At 50.9% G+C, this 19,236-nt stretch overlaps 1 protein-coding gene across 1 annotated transcript in view; it reads left to right on the forward strand.

Moving 5' to 3' along the window:
- Positions 1 to 14,217: 14,217 nt before the first annotated feature.
- The window catches only part of HYDIN (HYDIN axonemal central pair apparatus protein), a gene marked incomplete at both ends in the record, with an annotated part of 111,792 nt that continues 106,773 nt past the window's right edge, over positions 14,218 to 19,236 (forward strand). The window contains 4 exons of the mRNA XM_084294839.1: positions 14,218 to 14,334; positions 14,996 to 15,121; positions 16,449 to 16,568; positions 18,911 to 19,045. Coding sequence (XP_084150965.1) covers positions 14,218 to 14,334; positions 14,996 to 15,121; positions 16,449 to 16,568; positions 18,911 to 19,045 — 498 coding nt within the window. The remainder of the gene's footprint in view (positions 14,335 to 14,995; positions 15,122 to 16,448; positions 16,569 to 18,910; positions 19,046 to 19,236) is intronic.

A 19,236-nucleotide genomic window follows, 5' to 3' on the forward strand; every position in this document is an offset into this window, starting at 1 on the left:
ACCTGGGTTTGACTATTTTGCCAGTTTTTTCACTTCTATTTTTTTCATGGCTACTGTCTTGTCATCTATAACCCTGTCAGCTTTAAATAGTGTTATCTGTGGCTTGGCAGCTTTATTCTTTCAGGCCTTTGGTGCCCCCTGGGCAGACCCCTCCAGCTTTCTGATCAGCCTTTAGTGCCATGGCAGGCTCCAACCTGCTTTGTGTTGAGGTTTTCCCCTCTGCTTTTGGGGCCGTATGTTTATTACAAAACTGGCCTTTTATAGGTGGGAAGGTTTCTCTCAAGGACAACCTGCAGCAGGTGTTGGGGGCTGTTTTGGTTGCTGGCAGTGTCTTTATGGCTGTTCTTGTGATGTGTGAAGGATGGAAGGGATTTGAAGGAGAACCTAAGGAGCCTGTTAAACAACTCAGCTGGATCAGTCCATGGAGAATAGAAAGTTTCCCCTCCACTCCTGCTGCCAAAATGTGATGTGCTGGGAGTCAGTGTGGGGACATTGCTCACATAAAAGCCATAGAGTCCGGTAATACCCCCACATAGCCTCTTTTTAGGGATGTACTATGTGCCCAAACAGTGCTTTGGATTTAGCCCAGGACAACCTCCCTGTGGCTGTTCTTTACCAAAACCTCCCAGCTCTTTTGGCTAAAGGCATCCAGATACAAATACAGTCAAATATTTGAGCAAAAGACACTCCAGTGTCCCTTTTTAGGCAAAAGAGCAACAGCTTTGGGGTTTTGCTCGAGTTCAAACTCTGCTCCTGTGGCAGTCTGAAGGTGGCTAAAGTATCCAGCCTGCGAAGGCAACTGCCTGGAGCAAATGAAGCCACACTTAGCTTTTTGTTTGTTTTCCTCAGTGCTTGCTTTCCTTTGTAACTTGGCAGCAGAGCTGGCAGCTCGTGGTCGACGCGGTGCTTGCAACCAGCTCTTTCCTTCAGCGCCTCACAAGTGATTAATAAAACAGGCTACTCCTTGCACATCACTGCTTCTGAGCTCCTCGTGGTGCTTTGTAGCTGCTGTAACGGTGCCAGGTGCTCCTGTGGGCTCAGGCTGAAACGTGTCGCAGGCTGGGTTTGTCCTTTCTCTGTGTCCTGCTTACAACCGTATATTTTTCATCTTTCTTTCCCTTGCTTCAGGTAACAGAACCAGATGTTGGTGTTTGAAAATGCCCTGCAGGAGAGGAACTGGACCTGTGGATGGCGTACTTGCTGAGAGCCAAGGAGACCTATTGCATGGACTCTGGGCCGGTCCTAACACAAATGAAGCTGCCAAATGATGCTGGAAACCACAAGCTGTTGTAGACCAGGATAGGCAAGTGAGGGTTTTTTCCTCAGCCTGGAGGAGCTGCAGGGAGGAAGGTGCCTCTGGCATTGAGCTGTGAGCCCTGGAGCTGACCATAGCAGCATCCTGCTGGGCTATGGGTGCTCAGGTGTTACCATGTGTGATGCCAAGCAGTACTCGGGCTCCTGGAGGCCAGTTTCCCTGTGGAGTTGCTGCTTGGTCTGGCCAAATCTCCTCCTGCCCCATTCCTGTTTAAGGAGCTGAGACTGACCCCTGCTCTGCCCTGGTAGCCACAAAAGATCATGAAATGAAGACTTCAGTGTGGTGTGCAGCATATTTGCCCTCTGTGTCTCAAGGACTTCAGGTGGTCTTTACCTCACAGAGGTGACATGGGGCCAGGACAGCTGGGATTAAGGCATTCCTGGGGTTGTCACTATTATTGGACAGCCCTGTAATGGTATAGGTGATAGGTCCCTAGACACCTGTCCCCTTTCTTTAGACTGAGATGCTGTATGAGTGCTTGGAGTCAAGCCTCCATCCAAAACCTGCCTATCATCCTGTGGCCTTGTCTCCTGAGAATGACAGCCTCAGTTATTGCCTCGCTGCCCTCCATATCAGAGATTCCCCTTGAACTGTGATTAGCTTCTCGAGGCTTATATATTTTCTTGTGCATTTACCCACTACGACAGCTGGCTGGATTAAGTGGTTCCATAACATTAAGGGAAGAAAAAGAAACAAAACACCTCGGAGGCATTACATTTGTGGGGGACACGGTCTTTGCTCTCTTCTAAAGAGCTGTGGAGAGAAACAATTTACTTTTTTTTTTCCAATTTGATGGCTGCACAGATAATGTCAGGGTCTCCAAAATGTATGTATTTGACATATTGTCATGTTGTCTTGGAGAAGAGAGCTCAGGTTTTGGAAATGGGACTGAAAGTAAGCAAAAAGTAAGGAAACAATAGATTACCGTGATAGGAATAAAACAGGAGAAAAGCAAACCCAGGGCTGTGCACTGAGGTCTGTGCTACCAAGAAAATCAATGTTCTCTCGTACAACATGGGATTAAACTGCTCAGAGGAAGGCGGGGGGAATGTGGCTAAAAGGAGTCAAGTTTTATTCTCCTCTTTTCTCAGAGGGGAAAAGAAATATGAATCCTGCTTGAACTGAAGAGGATCATTTGGGACGTCACGAAGTTGCAGTTGGGTAAGTGACCTCAGTGCTGTTATTCAGTAAGAAACACTTTGATGGCATCTAACATTGTTGTAGATGCTGCGGGGTTGATGGGGTTAGCACGGTAATGATGCCAGGAGAGGTGCACTTCTGAGTGCCTGGTTCAAACCCACCTGGGGGCCCTGTTTTTGGTGTTCACACGGCAGGCAGTGCCGGTGTCATCAGGCCTCTCAGCTCAGAGCCTGTGGCAGGGCTTCTGGGAGGGGCTGATGGCACTCTGCATCCTCCTAACACTGCAGCAAGGGAGAAGTTAATAATGCATTGTGCCTGCCCACTGCCCTGCTGTGTGCTTGTTTGTTTCTGCAGGAGGATGAGGGCGATGTAAACAGCATTTCCCAGGGGCCAAGGAAAGGATTTTCAGCCCTGTTCAGCAGCTGCCTGCACGGACTGAGTTATCTGCACCTCTAGAGAGAGCAGGGCTGGGAGGTTTGTTCAGCCCCTGCTGGGCTGGTGACTTGTTTGGGGAGCTGGGGGAGCAGGGTGGGGAGGGAGGTGGATGGATTCTGTGCTGGGCTATACTTGGGTGTCACCCCCTGTCCCTTTCCTTGGGCTTTCCCCTTCCTTGGGACATGGCATGCTGCTTGGAGCAGAGCAAAACAAGGTTATGGGAGAGGTAATGCTTCTAATTAGGAGAGAATGAGACAAACCTTAGCAGAGACTTGTGCTTCTTCAAGCCAGAAACACAGGCAGCCAGCTGGGAGGCAAGTGTGAAGCAGGAGTGGTTGCTCAGAGTTGAGGTCTGTGGTGGCACTTGGGTATCGTGGCAGAAAGCAGTGGTGAGCTCCTGGAGCAGAGGGGGTGTTAGCAAGGGAAGAGGGGCTTGTTTGTCCTTTGGGAGCAGAGAGTAGGAATGGAGGAATGGAGAGGGGGCAGCTGGAATGGGTGGATGGGGCAGTGATGTGAACCCTGTACTTCATCTGAGCTTGTGGTCCTGAGCATCTGTGGATAAGTTTCCCTTTCTAGTCTCTGAGAATGCAGGTCTCCTGCTATGGCTGCTTCATTTGGTGATGAGCTTGCAAGCCTCTTCTGGAACTGATAAGCTGTGTCCTGAGGAAGAATCATGGAACAGATTCTGTCTCGTGTGCTTCAGTCCTGATGTGGGTATGCTGGTCAGTCCTGCTGCTAGGTATGATGCTTTCCTGGCCATGATGCTCCAACAAAGCAAGGAGAGCTTGCTTGGCCAGCACATCTCCACCATCCCTGGCCTGCACTTAATGCTGAGGCACTTGCTCCTCTTGCAGGAGCCCACCCAGATCCTTCCAGTCTTGATTCACCACCACCAAGGCTCTCCTGTGAGCCAGCTCTGGTAGCAGGGAGAGGATTTACATCTTGTGGGTGCATACTGTGTGTATGAGCAAAGTGTGTACCCCCAAATATTGATTTGATGTCCATTGCTGGTTAAAAAAGGCAGCTTGGCAGGGTTGTCTGCTGTCTGTAGAACCACGGTTATGGTGAAGAAGCTACAGGAGAAGCTGGCTGTGGCTTTCCTCTGCTCAGCTGCCACCAATGGAGGACAGCCTGGCTGATGGTGTACACCTGCAGTGACACTTCCCTGCCGTCCACTGTGCTGTCTATTGAGAATGTGATGTATTCGTTTCCCTCCAAGTCCCTGCCAGCTAGAAAAAGTAATAATCTGCAGTGTTTACCTTCCCTGTTCTCAGAAATTAAGCAGCTTTGGCAGAACGTATGTGTTTTGCAAAATGTTGGAGCCCCCCAAGGGTTTTGTGTGCAGAAGCTGAGAAAATTGAATAAAACAGTGCTTTGCACAGGGAGCATGCAGTCCTTTGGCTCCATCACCAGGGTCTCTGCAGCTCTCATCTCACTGCATTGGCTTTCACCTGCTTTCTGTGAGGGCTTTGAGTGATTAAGGTCTTGACAAAGGGATTTGACCCCTCTTTGGGCTGGCTCCAGGGTTACCCAGCCCAGAGAGGTGCCTGAGCCAGGAGCAGGGCTGAGCCCCCTGGGTGCTGTGCTTCTCCAACCTGCAGATGGCCTTGGTGTGCCCCTACAAAGTGGGGACCTCTTAAATGCTGTAATCTGGAATTTCCCCAGGGATAAACCATGTCCTTGTTTGTCCTGGCATCGTTGCCCTACAGTAGATGGGTTTGGATATGTTCAGCCTGGTGTCTGAGGTCCAGTCTTGGCAGTAGCAGATGGAGTTTTATCTGGAATTGAGGTAAGTTATGTTGTGGAAATGCTCACCTGCTGCTCTTCATCCAGCAGGCTGGCTGGTGCACAGCTGGGTGAGTCTCTGCACATCTCTGCCTTGGTACCAAGGTGGTTCTGCTCCTGCTGTGGCTGGCCGCAGCCCTGGGAAGGTAGAATCTGGATGTGGGAAGAGGAGCCATGGAGAGGAAGGCTTTACGGTTGAAGTCAGCACACAGGAAACTCTTAGCGTGGTTTATCCCTACCCAGCATGTTTGAGCTCCCCTATCACAGGCTTCTCCTATGCTGTTAATTCTGGTTTATTTTGAGAAGAACTTGTCTAGAAAGAAAAAAAAAAAAGCTTCAACTTTTTTTTTTTTTTTTGTGTGAAATTATCAGGCATCCTTACTGTGGTGTCCACTGGGTAAAGTGGGTGTAAGCAAACTGACCTGCACCCACTGCTCTCTGGCTGATGGAAGGAAAACACCTACAGGTCACATCTGGGCACTGACCTCAGAGCCCTGCCGTTCCCTCTGCCTGTTAATGACTTGCTCATCTCCGTAGCAGCGTGGGGAACATAAAGGAAAGAGAAGTCAGCACATAAGTAATGCAACTCTTGGGTCAAAGCACAGTGGGAGGATGAGCTCAGGTTGTTCCCCTGCTGAAGGCAGTATTGGGACAGGGTGCCTGCCTGGCCAGAGGGTGATTTGATGCCCTATGTACCAGGGGTGACTTATCGCAAGGATTTGAATCTCTTTTGCTTGATACTTTGAAGAGACTTTAAGGAATGCCTGATTCTCAATGTGCATATATATGTTCCATAATTATGTACCTCATCCTGTGACAGTAGATAACTCTGGCCTGAAAGCTTTGTTTTCCAGAATGACAGGATACCTCTGCAACTGTTCCTGACTGTGATGAGAAAGCCCTGATATAAGATGGCTGCTGAAGACTGATAGGAGAAAATATCTGCTAGCCTGGGAATTTGTCTTGGGGACCAGAGGAGCATCCTTGAGGAGTGCAGGTGGCATCCTTCAAGTTGTAGTTGGGCACCTGAGAACCAAAGATGTCCTGAAGATACCAATGTTAAAGAACAAAACAAACATTATTGTTCAAAGAAAAACAATGAAAACTAAAACCACCATCACCTATGAGCTGTCTCAGGAGGCTGGCTGAAGTTAGTAGCACCTACTGGTTACCTATAGATGTTGGTGTCCTATGCCCACTTAGGTCTCTGATATAAAATTGTCCGATTTTTACCCCAAGTGGAGATTCTCAGAGAAACTTCCCATGGTGCTTGTGCTCCTCTTGTTTTTGTTTCCCTCCTCAATCAGGCTGCAGGTTTGCTGGAACATTGGGTTAACTCTGATGCTCCACACACCATGATGTGGATCAGCTTTGAAGCGAGGCTGCTTTGGTCCTCTTCCTGGGGTGGTGGTTCTCTTGGGGATCAGTTTTAGACCCCTTTTAGGTTGATATGACCTAGACCCCCCTTATGGCATTGCTTTGAAGCATCTAGTGCTGGTGGTTTTATGATTGTGTATGTACATGATCTGTCATAAGCATAGTATTGGTAAGTATAACCTGTTATAAGCATAGTCCTGTTAAGTATAGGCTGTTGTAAATATATTTGCTTTTATGGTATTGAGTAATCCATAAGTATTAATTCATAAGTAGTTTAATTTATAAGTATTACTGATTTACTTAATAATGCATAAGTATTTTTCATTCCTCTAGTATTATTGATAAACTGGTATTGTAAGTTCAAACCTATATTTGCTGCTATATTACTGATTTTGTCCTACCTCTAATTGCCTTTATTTCTAACTGCTGCTACTATTAATTAGTGCTATTCTCTTAATAGCTACCGCATATATTTGCCTTATAATCACAGTATACTTGCTAATGGTGATTTGTGACCTGTAATAAAAACCAGCCTTCAGAAATAAAGCCTCTGTGCCTTTGTGTTAAGGAATCCTGCGAGCTTCCTGCTGTGATCCCTGCACACCTGTGGGCTGGGTAATCCCCACCTGGGGGCTGTGACATGGGGACGTGAGGCACAGGCTGCCAGCTGCAGTGCATTAATGGCTGTGGGCCTGCTCTGTTCCAGTTACTTAGGCAGAAGCCTTTTTGCCTGAGTGTTTAGAGAAGATGAATAGCTGATATGTTCTTTTAGATAATTATTTCGCACTTTGCAGTCCTGTGGCATTTGCCCAAGGCTTAGTTTGAGGCGTCTGGGACTGATTCCTGGCAAAATACTGGTGATGCTCACTACAAATGAGGAATTAATTTCTAGATACCTAATCCAGGAATGCTCTCACTTCCCATTTTATGAATTCAGTTTTCCACTGTGGTCCTGTCAGCCAGTGAATCAGTTCTTTCCTTAGCTGCAGGAGCATCTGTGGCTTGAAAAGGACATGAGGGGTTGAAGCAAAACTTGGGGAGCAGTGAACTCCCTTTAGCCCTGCATCTGACCCTGCACAAGTGCCCTGAGCAGAGGCGCTCAGGTGAAACGTGTTTGAGTGGACCACGGGGATGGAGCTCAGAGCCACCTGGAGCTCCTCAGTGACGGAGTGTGGAACAAGCTGTGTTCAGTGACGAGTCTACAGCTGTCTGAGGCTGCCCTTAAGGGAGGAGAGGGTTTATTACAGAGCTTTCCAGAGGTGGGGCTGCTTCCCCAGGGGTGACAAGGCTGTGCTGTGCCAGGCTGGGTGCTGCAGGAGCCCGGCAGAGCAGGTGAGCTGGGGACCAGGCTGTGACAAGGCACAGGAGGGGGCACCTCTGTGAACAGACAGCGCCTTTTGGGGGGCAATGCTGGCAGTTTTTTTTTTTTTTTTTTTTTTTTTTTTTACGGTACTTTAACATTCTCTGTTATCTGCACTTCCATCTGGTGTGTGGCTCTTTCCTCAATCAGCCCTGTGTTGTGGCTGGTGACAGACCTGGGAGAAGCACTGGGGTCTGCTGTGAGTTCCCCGGTCACCTCTCAGTTTTAGGATAAACACAGGGACCTGGCTGTGCCGGGAGAGCCTTCACTGTGAGCTTTTTGTGGTTATTATCTGCTTTCCCTGAGCCTTTGTTATTTGAGACAAGGTGCTGCTCACCACTAGTCCCTAGTGTCTGTGCCTCTTTCCTTACAAATACCAGGGGGATAAGAGCAGGGAAGCACAACTAGGTAACAGCAGGAGGAGAAGGAGCACCAGGCCTGTGCATGGGGTGGGTGCCGGGCGTCCCCACACCCAGCTGTGGCCCTTCTGCGTCCCGCCCGCCACCATGTCCCGCAGCCGTGGCCTCGCTGCCATGTCCCCGCTGCTGTGGTGACGTGAGGCCTGCGGGGCGGCCCTGTTGCTTTGGGAACGAGGAGGGCAACAACAGCCGGGCAGCCACAGCGCTGCGCGGCGGGGACTGGTGTGTGAGTGCGTCCACGGAGAGAGGAGGGCGGTTCTGGGGGCTGTGACCAGCCCCACAATGGGGTGATGATGGCTGCATGTCCCCGTCCCCTGTCCCGGATGAAATGGGGGGCTTTTGGTGCAGGGATCTGGGGACTGGTGGGCTGGGGGGGGAACACAACCCTGTGCGGTCCCATGGATCAGGAAGGGACATGGGTGACTGTGGTGCTTGCCTCCTGTGGGATCTGCTCCCCTGCCAGGAAGCTGACTTGGGGGTGAGATTGCACCCATGGAGTCAGATGAAGAGCAGGATTTGGGGATTTTTTGCTCCCCAAAAGCGAAGGATCCCAAACTTTTCCCTTTCTGCCCCTCTCTGAGCGTGCAGACCCGCAGCCAGGCTGGGGATGAGCTGTGGAGGGCAGTGGGATGCCCAGCCTGGATCCCAGAGGTCCCCATGAGCCTGAGGTGAGTCCTATGGGCTTCTGGATCCCTGGTTCTTGTGGGGGATGTCCTGGCCTTAATTCTTTGTAAACGGGGCATGAGAGAGCAAGCATAACCTGTAAAATGCTCTGAAGCATTTTGATGAAAAATGCAGCAGGTGGCATAGACCGGAGAGTTTTGTGGTCACCTCTTTCCTTGCATTTTAAATCTGTAGGTGATTTTCTAAGAGGAAATCCCTGGGTACATCTAGGGGAAAATACAAAGGCTTGGTGTCACTGTGATTCCAGCAGGGTGCGGATTGCTCTGAGTGGGTTCAGGAGCCTTGTGTCCCCTGTCCGAGGATGGGGATCGCTCTGTGAAGCCAAAGTATTTGGTATGAGGCTTGAGCCAGCCAAGGTGGGGTTTGGGGACTGAGGAGATTGCTCCTGCCTCTGCTTTTAGTTGGTTGCTTGTCTCCAGTTTGGTGTCTTGGAATTGAATTTGTTCTTAAATTCATGTTTATGTTCTTCCAGAAATCAAAACTGCACTGCGAGAACTGGGTATGTGAATATATATAGCTCTATTTCACAGAAGTTTCTGAAGATGGAGATTAAAACAGCTTGATTTGGGTGGAGGTTGGTAGGATTCGAGCACTATGGGCAATTCAGCCGAAGCCAGGTCCCTCAGGGTCGCTGCTGGTGAGAGCAGCTGGTCGGGATGCCAGCAGCAATGCAGTCTGTGCTATGCGCTGCAGGGCTGCGGGCTGGTGCTGCAGCAGCTGAGAGCTGGTTCAGAGAGGGACACTGGGTCTTTCAGGGATGCTGGCAGCCTCCCTTGTTCCAGCTTGGGCTGTGCAGGTAGGTGGTGGATTAATTAATTAATGCACATCGGCAGAACTGTAGCTACTGTTCACATGCTGGAAGCCCTTGGGGAATGCAGAATTGTTTCCTTTCACCGGAGCTGTTGTACGCGAGTGCGAGTCGCGTGTCCTAGCACTTCTAGGGTAAGAAATCACATGTGGATACAGCCTGATATTCATAGGAGTCTTTCTGTGATTTCCATGAACTTCGGATCAGGTCTTGACAGTAGCTAAAGAGTGATACTGCTCAGCTGACTCTGGATTCAGTGTTGCAGAGAAAGCTCTGACCCCATGCGTGGCTGCTTGTTCCTGACCTGGGCATCCATTTCTAGTCCTTTGGTTTGTTTTTCCACCCCCAGATTGTCAGCTGCTTGGAAGCTCTGAGTTACAAACCAAAACAATGTTCCAGCTGCCAGGAAATAAGCAAACAGAGAGGAGGAGTTGATGCCAGTTGCAAAGTCAGAGTAGCAGGGCTCAAACACTGGGAGAGGCAGCCAGGGAGGGCAAATAACACCAGAAAGACTTGATGCAGGAGCCATAGTTGCAAATTACAGCATGTGGGGCTGGGGAGCCTCCAGCAGACCCTTGGAGGAGAGTTTGGGCCACCTCAGTGCCAGCTGAGAGCTAGCTTAGCAAAGTACCAGGAAGGTGTATGCTAGACTCCTATTAATTATCTCGGCTGTGGTAGAGCTTTTGTAATAAATTGCAGGATGACAGCACTTAAGTGATAAAATATGGAGGGAGCGGAATATAAAGGTGGCAGGTGAGGCTTCCTGGGTAGTGAGACTTGATTTAGAAATCACTGAACCACTTAGCGGTGAGCTGGACGGGCAAGAGATTAGTCCTGGAAACTCCTCTTTTCCTTTCCTGGCTTCCTTGAGATGCTGTTTATATGGTAATTATGGCTAAGCAGGTGATATCTAGGCAAGAAATGTGATCTCGCTACTTAAGCCTGAGCGGGGCAAGATGATTTAGCTGAACAAAATTGTTCAATAGCATCCTGATGCTCAGTTTTAGCAGATCTCCTGTCTCTCTCTTCCAGCAAAGTGTAATAGAAAGGCCAATTATCCGGTTACTCCGGTGAGATGCTTTATCTCTGTGGGAGGAAGAAGGAAGGATTTATTGGGAGTGCTGAAGGAGGGTTCAGCCCCAGCTCTGTGCCCCTACAAGTGAAGCTGGGTGCTGCAGTGCACAGGGCATGAGGGCCAGCAGTCAGTGCCAGACCAGCTCAGAGGCTGCTGCTGCAGCACAAGTGGTGTGGGGTCCCTTGACATAAGAGTGCTAGCATGTGGCATTGTGATAGGCATGAAACTGCCTTTATATGAACCCCTCTTTTTTCTTAATGTCTAAGAAATTGGCTACTTATTCCTCATTTCATGTCTCTTCTGCGCAGCATCCTCGGAGAGCTGTTCAGTTTTACTTTAGAGGGAAACTGCTCGACAGATGCACAAAGGGATTTGGATGCTTTAGGGCCATATCTAAGTGCCTCCAGCAGCTTCTTCAAAAGAGCTTTTGCCAATCTCACAGGCACCAAGGGGCCTCTCTGTGCTTTGATTTGCTGCTGAACCTTCTGAATTTCCCAGTCCTGGCAGGACGGAGCTGGCCTGAAGCCCTGCCTGGTGCCTACAGGTCCATGCGATCCCACGTTGGTTGTGTGATCCCACGCTATCTCATGAGCCAGGTAGTGTTCAGAAGTTAATGCTGCTGCCCTAAAGAGGTGAAGGTGCTTTTATCAACCCCCAGGGTAGCTCATGCCCATAAGTCCCTGAGAGCAGGGGATGCTGTGCAGGCCCCTTGTTGCAAGGAGTCACTGCAGCAGCCGTGAGCCCACAACATCAGGCAAATCTTTTTCCTGCTCTCTGAAGATGTTCCTGGTCTCTCTTATTTTGATTTTTTCTCCTTCCAGAGACTGCTTAGTATTGCATTTTAAATAGCTATTAGCTAAAAGACTTTGTGATCCAAGGGAGCAGAGCCCACCAGCTCTACCCCTTCCTCCTTGCTTCCTTTGTGTGGCGTTGCTGGGAAGGGAAGCAGTGACCTTGCCTGGGCTGGCAGCTGGATGTCCAAGGTGCTCTGCTGGGACATGTGGGCTTGAATCACCAAAGCCGTGGAGAGTCTTGAGCTGAGCTCGCCCCTTCCCTGGGGTCTTACTTTAATATGGGGAGGAGGAAGCCTGCCTGGAAGGGGAATGGTCAGAGCAGATGCTGACCTTGGTGCCCACCTCAGTGCTCCAGCACTGCACGGCTTGTAGCTGGATCTTGGCCTGGCTCAAGCTTGGGTGGGTCTGGGGACAGAGCAAGGCATTAAAACCTTGCTTCAGGTGAGATCCTGTCCTAAATTCTTCTTGCAGTCAGAAAACCTGCATCCAAGCCCAAAGCTTTGCAGGTCTCCTGAGTCCACAGCTAGCACCCAAGCCAGTAGAGCAGCCCGGCTGGGGCTCTGCACCTTTGTTTAACGAGGGCAGTTCTTTCCTGGTCACAGGCTGCCTACTTCAGCAACTCGTTTGCTCCTTTGCCATGGCCCTAAAACTGGGAGTGAAGCATCTGTGTGAGGTAGTGCCCTGCAGGAGCTGTGAGGGTGCTCGGTGCCAGCTCATGCTGATGGGGTGCTGCTGCCCAGGAGGGCTGAGGGATTTGGCTTCCTCCATCTGCCCAGCAAGGCAAGAAATTTTGGGCTGGAAGCAGGAAATTGGTGTGTGTACGTGTGCTAATTGGAACAAGCTCATGGGGGGGGGTGTTCACGAGGTGTGGCAGCAGCAGAGGACACCCCCAAAGGCACATCCAGTGCTGCGGTGACAAGGTGCTCTGCCCTAGGTCAGGGTCCTCCAGGGGTGAGGAGAGCAGAAATTAAATCCTTGCTTTGTAAGACTGCACAGAAACGTTTTCTTTGCTCTTAAAGAAATGATTAGCTTGTCTGCAGTGTCCAAATTAATTTGTCTGATGTTCTGTGATGTTAACAAATGCTACTCGAAGGCGTGCTTTCCGACACTGCCGCAATCGTTCACTGCGGAGTGAGATGTTTAAGAAATAGATGGGCTGCAGTGGTTTGCAAGGCTGTAACTCTTCTGAAGGCATTTCAGTGACATCACAAACCACCGGAGGAAGGGACCACGGCAACCCACTGCGATTCTGAGGACGTGCAAGGCAGAAAGCAGCCTCGGTTCCAGCCTAGAGCAGCCCCAAATGCTCAAACATGTTTCTGTGCCTTCGGACGTGCTGGAGGGTTGAGGAGAGGGGCATGTGGGCATCCCCCTTTCCAAGTGCCATCGGTTGCCCTCCAGGTTCCCTTGGAAGCCACTGGCCCCGTCGGTTACTGCTCCCGAGCAGCACCGTTGTGCCAACGGCTCCCCCCGGGCTGAGCAGAGCCACCAACAGGCCCCGGTGGTTTGGGGAGCGAGGCCGGACACTGCACGAGGTGAATCCTCCCCGAGGAGCCCAGGTTACCCATTGCCCCTAAAGCACGGGGAGCAGAGCCCTGGGGCTGCGGCAGCTCCGTGCTGGAGGCTGGGGAGAGGTGGGGGGGGTGGACCTGGGAGCACTCTGGAAACGGGTGCCGTGGGCATGATGGACAGGATTAATTTCGAGTGGAGTGAAATTACAGCTGGGAAATTGTAACAAATAATCCAGTTATTCTCAAGACCCAGCAATAAAGCACGGAAATGCAGATTAATGTTGTATCATCCCCGTTTAAATTTCCCTTGAAAAATAGTTATTTCCAGCTGAAAATCCTAGCTCTTTGCTGGAGCGTGTCCCCATGCCTGCAGGACAGGGCTGTGCTCTTGTTCTTCGCAAGGACAGAGGGGTGCAGCCCCTTAGGTATCTGGTTGTGCTTTTGGGGTCCGGGGCTGCCTTTTAGTCCCATGTTTGTCTTTCCCAAGCATGGGATAAAGGGCCTGGTACCATGAACATACTCTTTGGGGAGTGAATTTAGGATCTTCCTGGGGCTGCTTTGCCTTCGTCCCTTTCCTGCACACCCCCTTTTTGTGGCTGGAGAACAGCCCACGGCCCTGCCAGCCCCTGCCCCTTGTGGAACAAAGGTCTGGAAAACCGCAATTATGAAGGAGTCTTAAGTGGCCCTGCTTTCACACATGTTGTGTTTACATTTGAGCTAATTGCTCATGTTCTTTTAATGGTTTTATGCTCTTATTTCTACTGTTACAGCCTGTAGGGAGCTTCGGGTTGGGTGTTAAGTGAAAATTAGGGCCCTCATTCTCCACGGAGAAATGCTCCTGGGCACTGGGGTAATTTCATGCCTGGAAGAAATCCTATTTGCTGGATAACTTTTGTAACTTAAGACAACCAAATTAGCCTTGAAAAAGGATAATTTCCCATCAGAGTGTGGAACTCTGTGCTCCAGTGGTTAGAAATGCGGCAAGGCTCCTTGCACGAAGGGAAAACTTGGCTGGTAAAGCAGGACAGGGCTGACTTGGTTAATGTGTGGGGCAGCCCCAATGCCTGACTTGAGGGGGATTAGTGGTGAGGTTTTGGCTGCTTGGGGGAGGCTGAGGGGAGCTGCTGAGGACTCAGAAGTGTTTTCCTCTTCACTGTGCTTCACCAAGCAGGCAGGGGCATTAGGTTTTTGCACAAGAAGGGTGCTGCAGCTTGGGGACACGGGTGCATCCTGCGGTGCTCTGCGAGTGGCACTGTCTGCGTTTGTACCAAGGGCCCCTGCATGGCTTGGGGGCGAATGCTTCTTGGTCACCCATGCCAGGAAGGAGGTGGCTTTTAGCCAGTAGGAACCTATTGGGAGGTGGTGGGAGGCTCTTTTTTTCCAGGCATGAGCATGGATAAGAGGAGAGTGGGTGCTGCTGGGGATCCTCATGCTCTTTTCTGGGTAGGAGAGATCATATCTCCATATCATCCTCTTTTAAGTCTCCTTGCTGCTTCTTGCAGGTAACCCAAGCCATGGCTGCCAGCAAGCTCCATCGCTCCATGGAGTCCTCCAGAAGCCCTGATGGGTTCCAGGGCAAAGCGGTGTCACCTCGTAATCAGCTGGTGGCTGAGGCAGAGGAGCCTGTGACAGTAAGTACCTGCTGGGGCCAGGCAGGAGCAGTTGAAGTTGGATTTTTTGAGCACAGATTCAGCTCTGCAAACTACAATGGGACGAGGATGATCCCTCATCACCCCCAGGTGCCTCCTCTGCATGCTGAGGCTCTGTCAAGGAGATGCCCCTGCAGGCTTCTGTAGGGGGGTCCATGAGGCCAGTCCAGGGAGCGAACAAGCACAAGTTAAAATGAGATGAACGAGGACTTGAACCTGTTCCTCTCCCCTTTGGCATTGGCACAGCGCTGCTTCCCTTGGCTCACCCACCAGGGACATCTCTGCATGCGGAGGGGTTGTGAGCACTGAGCGGGGGGCTCTGACAGCTCCCCCCACCTTCCTCAAAGGCCACGGCTCAATCCAGTGACGCTAAAGAGGAAACAAATACCCAAAGAGCAGAAATCCCCAAACATGTCACATCGAATCACAACAGAGAGGCTGATGGGACAGAGCTGCTCCGTTAGAGTGAGCGTGTTCCGCTCTATATAATTAATTTACTGGTGATGAATATTTCAGCAGGTAACTTACGGGGCTTCCAGGACTGTCCTAGCAAGCACAAATTATTCATTGGTGGTGCCTGAACAAGAAAAGCCTTTCTGGAGAAAGGCATCTCTGCAGCCCTGGCTGGTGTCTTGCCTTGCAGCTGACTCCCTCTGCCTTCCTGAAGGAGATGTCCCTCACCACCCAGCAGAGGCTGGCCACCGCTCGGGACACGCGCCGGCCCCACATTGTCCAGCTTCTGGACATGAGCGAAACCTCCCATCAAAAGGTAGCCTTTTCCTGCCCTTTTCCTCACTGTTTGATGTGACATTTGCAGTGCCTCCCTGAACGCCCACGTGGCTAGGTGCTGGTGCCCTTTGGAAGTGCTGCTGGTGGTGGGGTTCATCCTGCCTCGTGCTCAGGGAAAGGCAAAATGCTTCCTGCCCTGCTGAGGTGTTTCAGTGCTGGGCCAACATAAACCCTGCTGAAATCAGGGCGTTTTGCTGGAGGTTAGTTGCCCTGGCTGAAGCACAGCACTGGGGGAAGGATGGAGCAGGACATGAGCTGCCTTTTTCCATCCTCTGTCAGAAATGGCCACTTCTCCTCTCACTTTGGAGCAGTCACTGTCATGCTTGGGGTCGTGGCTCCCCTTGCTGGTGGCAGCATTGACCCTTGGAGCCTGTAGGCCCTACTCTAATTACTCAAGCTCATCAACAAAAACGACTGCATTGATATTTTGGGCTGGAACAGCAGCGGGGACACCTGAAGGTGCCTGGCTTCAGGCTGCATGCTGCTGTTGGGTGCCTACAGCTGGTGGGGTGAGTGGATGTGCTGCATCCAGAGCAAGCCTCCTGCCTGCTCAAAGCTGTTTCCAAAGGGGCTGCTCAGTGTGCAATGTGCTTTTGAGAGCTCCTGAGCAGAGAATGGGCAGCCAGAGACCTGTAACGGGTTGCTCCAGGATTGCCCTAGACAGTGGAGGAGACGAAGAGTAGCAGTATTAAACAAAACCATAATAGAATACAATAAATCATCCCTCCCAGTAAAGCTCATAGGAGAAGGGGATGCTGGATTCAGGCTTGCTCAAGTGTCCAGTAATGCTGACAAGGTGTGAACCTTACAACCATCCAGCATTCACCTCACTTGCCTTTTTCCTACCTCCTCTGTTGCTTTTTTGGCCTCCCCTCCTATGGTACTTTTCTGTGCTTGCTGCTTTCTAGGCTCCGTATCCCCATAGGCTTCCTGGGGACCCATGGGACTAGATCTGTCTTAGTACTGGGATGAGTTTTACCCTGTCTTAGAGCCCCACACAAGCTCTTGGGCTTGGGTTCCTCCCTGAACACTTCACAGCTGCCTTGGTGAGCACTTGGGAACTGTGTGGCCACACTAGCAGAGGGCTAAGCTGGAGGTGAGTGCAGCCTTGCTTTTGGCGAAGGCCTTCTGGAGAAACACCTCCAGGGATGCCTGCTAACTTGCTCCAGTAACTTGTGGTTGCTTCGGGAGGTAGGTGGGTGAGCTGCTGTTTCCCTAGAGGAGCTGGGCAGGTGTCCCCCTGAGTGTGTGCGGTGCAGGATGCCCCTTCGTGCATCCCTTCTCTCACGGATGCCTTGCATCTCCAGTTCTCAGCAGTTGACCTGGATCAGAGCTTGTTCCAGCCTTTCCCCTCAGAGGTGGTGTTTCAGAGCTATGTCCCCTGCGAGGTCTACGAGGTGCCGCTGGTTCTGAGGAACAACGACATGGTAAGTGCAGGACCGTGGAGGCTTAACGGGGGAAGAGCAAAGTACTCCACTGGGACACAGCATAGCAAGTTCCCTTCTGAAGCACAGCACACTCAGAATAACACATCTCATCTTCATTTTGTGAGGGTGTGGAAATCTTCCCATGTCGTGGGGATTCTCCCCATGGTGTTGGCCGTGCATTGGTGGGTTCTAACCCAAAGGAGCTCTTCCAGTCAGTGCTTTTCCTCTGGAAAGCTCTGCATTGGTGGCATATTGAGGGCTGCGTAGTTCTTTCCTTCTTTCATCGTGTTTCCCCTTGAATGCTTAGCGTTGGGCTCCTGCTAAGCTTGGTTTGATTCTGCCCAGGCTTTTCTAAGATGTGGCTCTCTGCTTCCCTTTGGAGAACCACAGCTTGTCCAGAGCCATGTGCTCTTGAAGGCCTTTGTCTTTACTCAAAACAACTCCTTACAGGTGGCATCCAAGAGATGGCCTCGTGGTGAAGAGGCACCTGAGCAGTGAGATGTGCCTGAGGGGAGGCCATGAACTGGCCCCCTCCCCAATTTACCTGCTGGGGGACACAGGTGGGCACAAGAGCCCTTGGGGGATGTGGCAGGTGGAGGAGCAGCGAGAGAAGATGAGTGTACCTGGAGACAACGGGGTGACTGAGGGCACAGTGTGGTCCCTCCCTTATTCCCATGGAGCTCCACTCCTGACGTCTCCCTTGGGAATATCAATAAGATGCAGCTTGGATGCCCAATATTCACGTAGTCTGCACGGTGATCTTGGGTGCTCAGTGCTGTGGGTGTCCTCTTTCCTGGTGAAGACCCCCCTCTGTTCCTTTTCCTACTGCTCTGCTTCGTTCCCACCAAGCCTCTTGGCTCCGGCTGACCCGTTATCTGTGTGGCACTTCAAAACGTTTGTCTCTGCCAAGTGTCGGTCAACAGGCAAACAGTTAATTTGCTCTATTCATGCTTCCTCAAGTGGAAAAGAACATCTGCATCAACATTTCTGCCATTCCCAGTAAAAAATAATAAACTTGTACAGCTGCACCTTGGGATTTGTATGCCCTACTGGGAGAGACAATGTGTGAATTGTTGATTTTTTTTTCCCTGAAATGAGTTAGTTCTCGAAGTTATTAAGACCTCATCCAGTGGACAGCACTGCTGTAAAAGTAGGATTTGCTCTAAGGAAGATCTTTGGAGTATTTTGTCATATGGAGATGCCAATCCCAAGAGGGGCTGTTGTATTCTAATTGTGTTGGCTCTTGGCAGTGTCCTGGAGAGAACAGCGCTGTGTGCTCCTGTAACTTTCTCACCGGGTTCTCTGAATGATATTGCCTTGTACCACGCAGTAACCTGAGACTGCTCTGTAAAATCCAGTATGTTACAGAGAGGCTCTGCAATGACCTGGGTGCAGAAGTGCTTTGGTGTGTACGTCCTGCCCTTGTCTGTTGTAAAGATGCTTTTTTGCCTTCAGGCTGCTCCTTATCCTCTGAGATGTTCTGGGTGGCTTTTGCTGAAGCCAGGAGCATGTGTGCTTGTCTTCCAAGGGTCTCAGTGACCAAAACATGCATGTGGTGGGGAATGGGCTCCTGGAAGCCACTGCCCTAGGGTGTCGTGGAGAGCCAAGGGCACTTGGAGGCTTCAGGGCTGCCTTGTATGTAGGGTACCAGGCTCCTGAGGGTGCTGCAGACCCGATGCGTGTTTCCAAGCCTCATGTGGGGTTGTTGTTCATCAGGAAAGCTGACTGCTGGCTGAAATTGCTTATTTGAGAGGCTGAGATGAGCTCTGGGGTGCTGGGGTCGATACCTGTGTACCAGAGGATGCCTTACTTGCTGTTCTGGGGGGCAGCAGCAGGCAGCACGGTGCCCACGGGGAGCAAGGCACACAAAGCTGCTTGGTTTCAATCACCAGGCGGCCTCTGGTAAGCTGGGATAGGGTCTTAATGACAAAACCAGCTGGTGAGTTGGTGCTGGCTGTGTATCTCAAGGCAGAAAAAGCCTCCGAAGCCCATAATTGATAGGCACAGCCTGGGGGGAGGAGGTAATGGTAGTCCAGCTGTCCATCACTCTGGCAAGCTGACTGCTCCAATCTCCTGGATCAGCCTTCCCAATGGAGCGTGGCGCTCCCTTGCTTCTTCACAGCCCCCTTTAGCAGCTCTTTGTCACCCCCCTTTTCTTCTAGGATCATCTTTGCCTTCTTATGTCCTCCTTTTTATCCCCAGTGTATTGCACAAATATACCTCCAGGGCTAAAAATGCTGTGGGAAGGTGGTTGAGGAAGGACGTCACCTGGACAGGGTCATGTCTTTTCTCTGTTTCCACCTGGGCTGAAAAATCTGATAGCTTCACGTTGTCCTTTGCAGGTACCTCGGCTGGTGAAGGTCGTCCTGGAGAGCTCACCTTATTTCAAGTTGATCAGCCCCACTGACGTGTGCCGTAAGGTGGCACCTGGCATGCCTTCCACCTTCCACATCCTTTTCACCCCTGAGGAGAACAAGGTGAGACAAGAGGTCCCAGGAGGCTGGTGCCTTTTGGTGGAGCATGAACCCATGGGGCTGGATTCAGAACGATGAGAAAGTGTGTGTTTAGGGATTTTTCCTGGTTTCAGTGGGGTTGTGCTGGAATCAGAACTGAGAGAGTCTTTCACCGTGGTAGAGGTCCTACTTAAGCTGTAGGTTCTTGTTTCAAT

The sequence above is a fragment of the Netta rufina genome (assembly GCF_964035555.1).
Source record: "Netta rufina genome assembly, chromosome: 13".
Classification (NCBI taxonomy): Eukaryota; Metazoa; Chordata; class Aves; order Anseriformes; family Anatidae; genus Netta; species Netta rufina.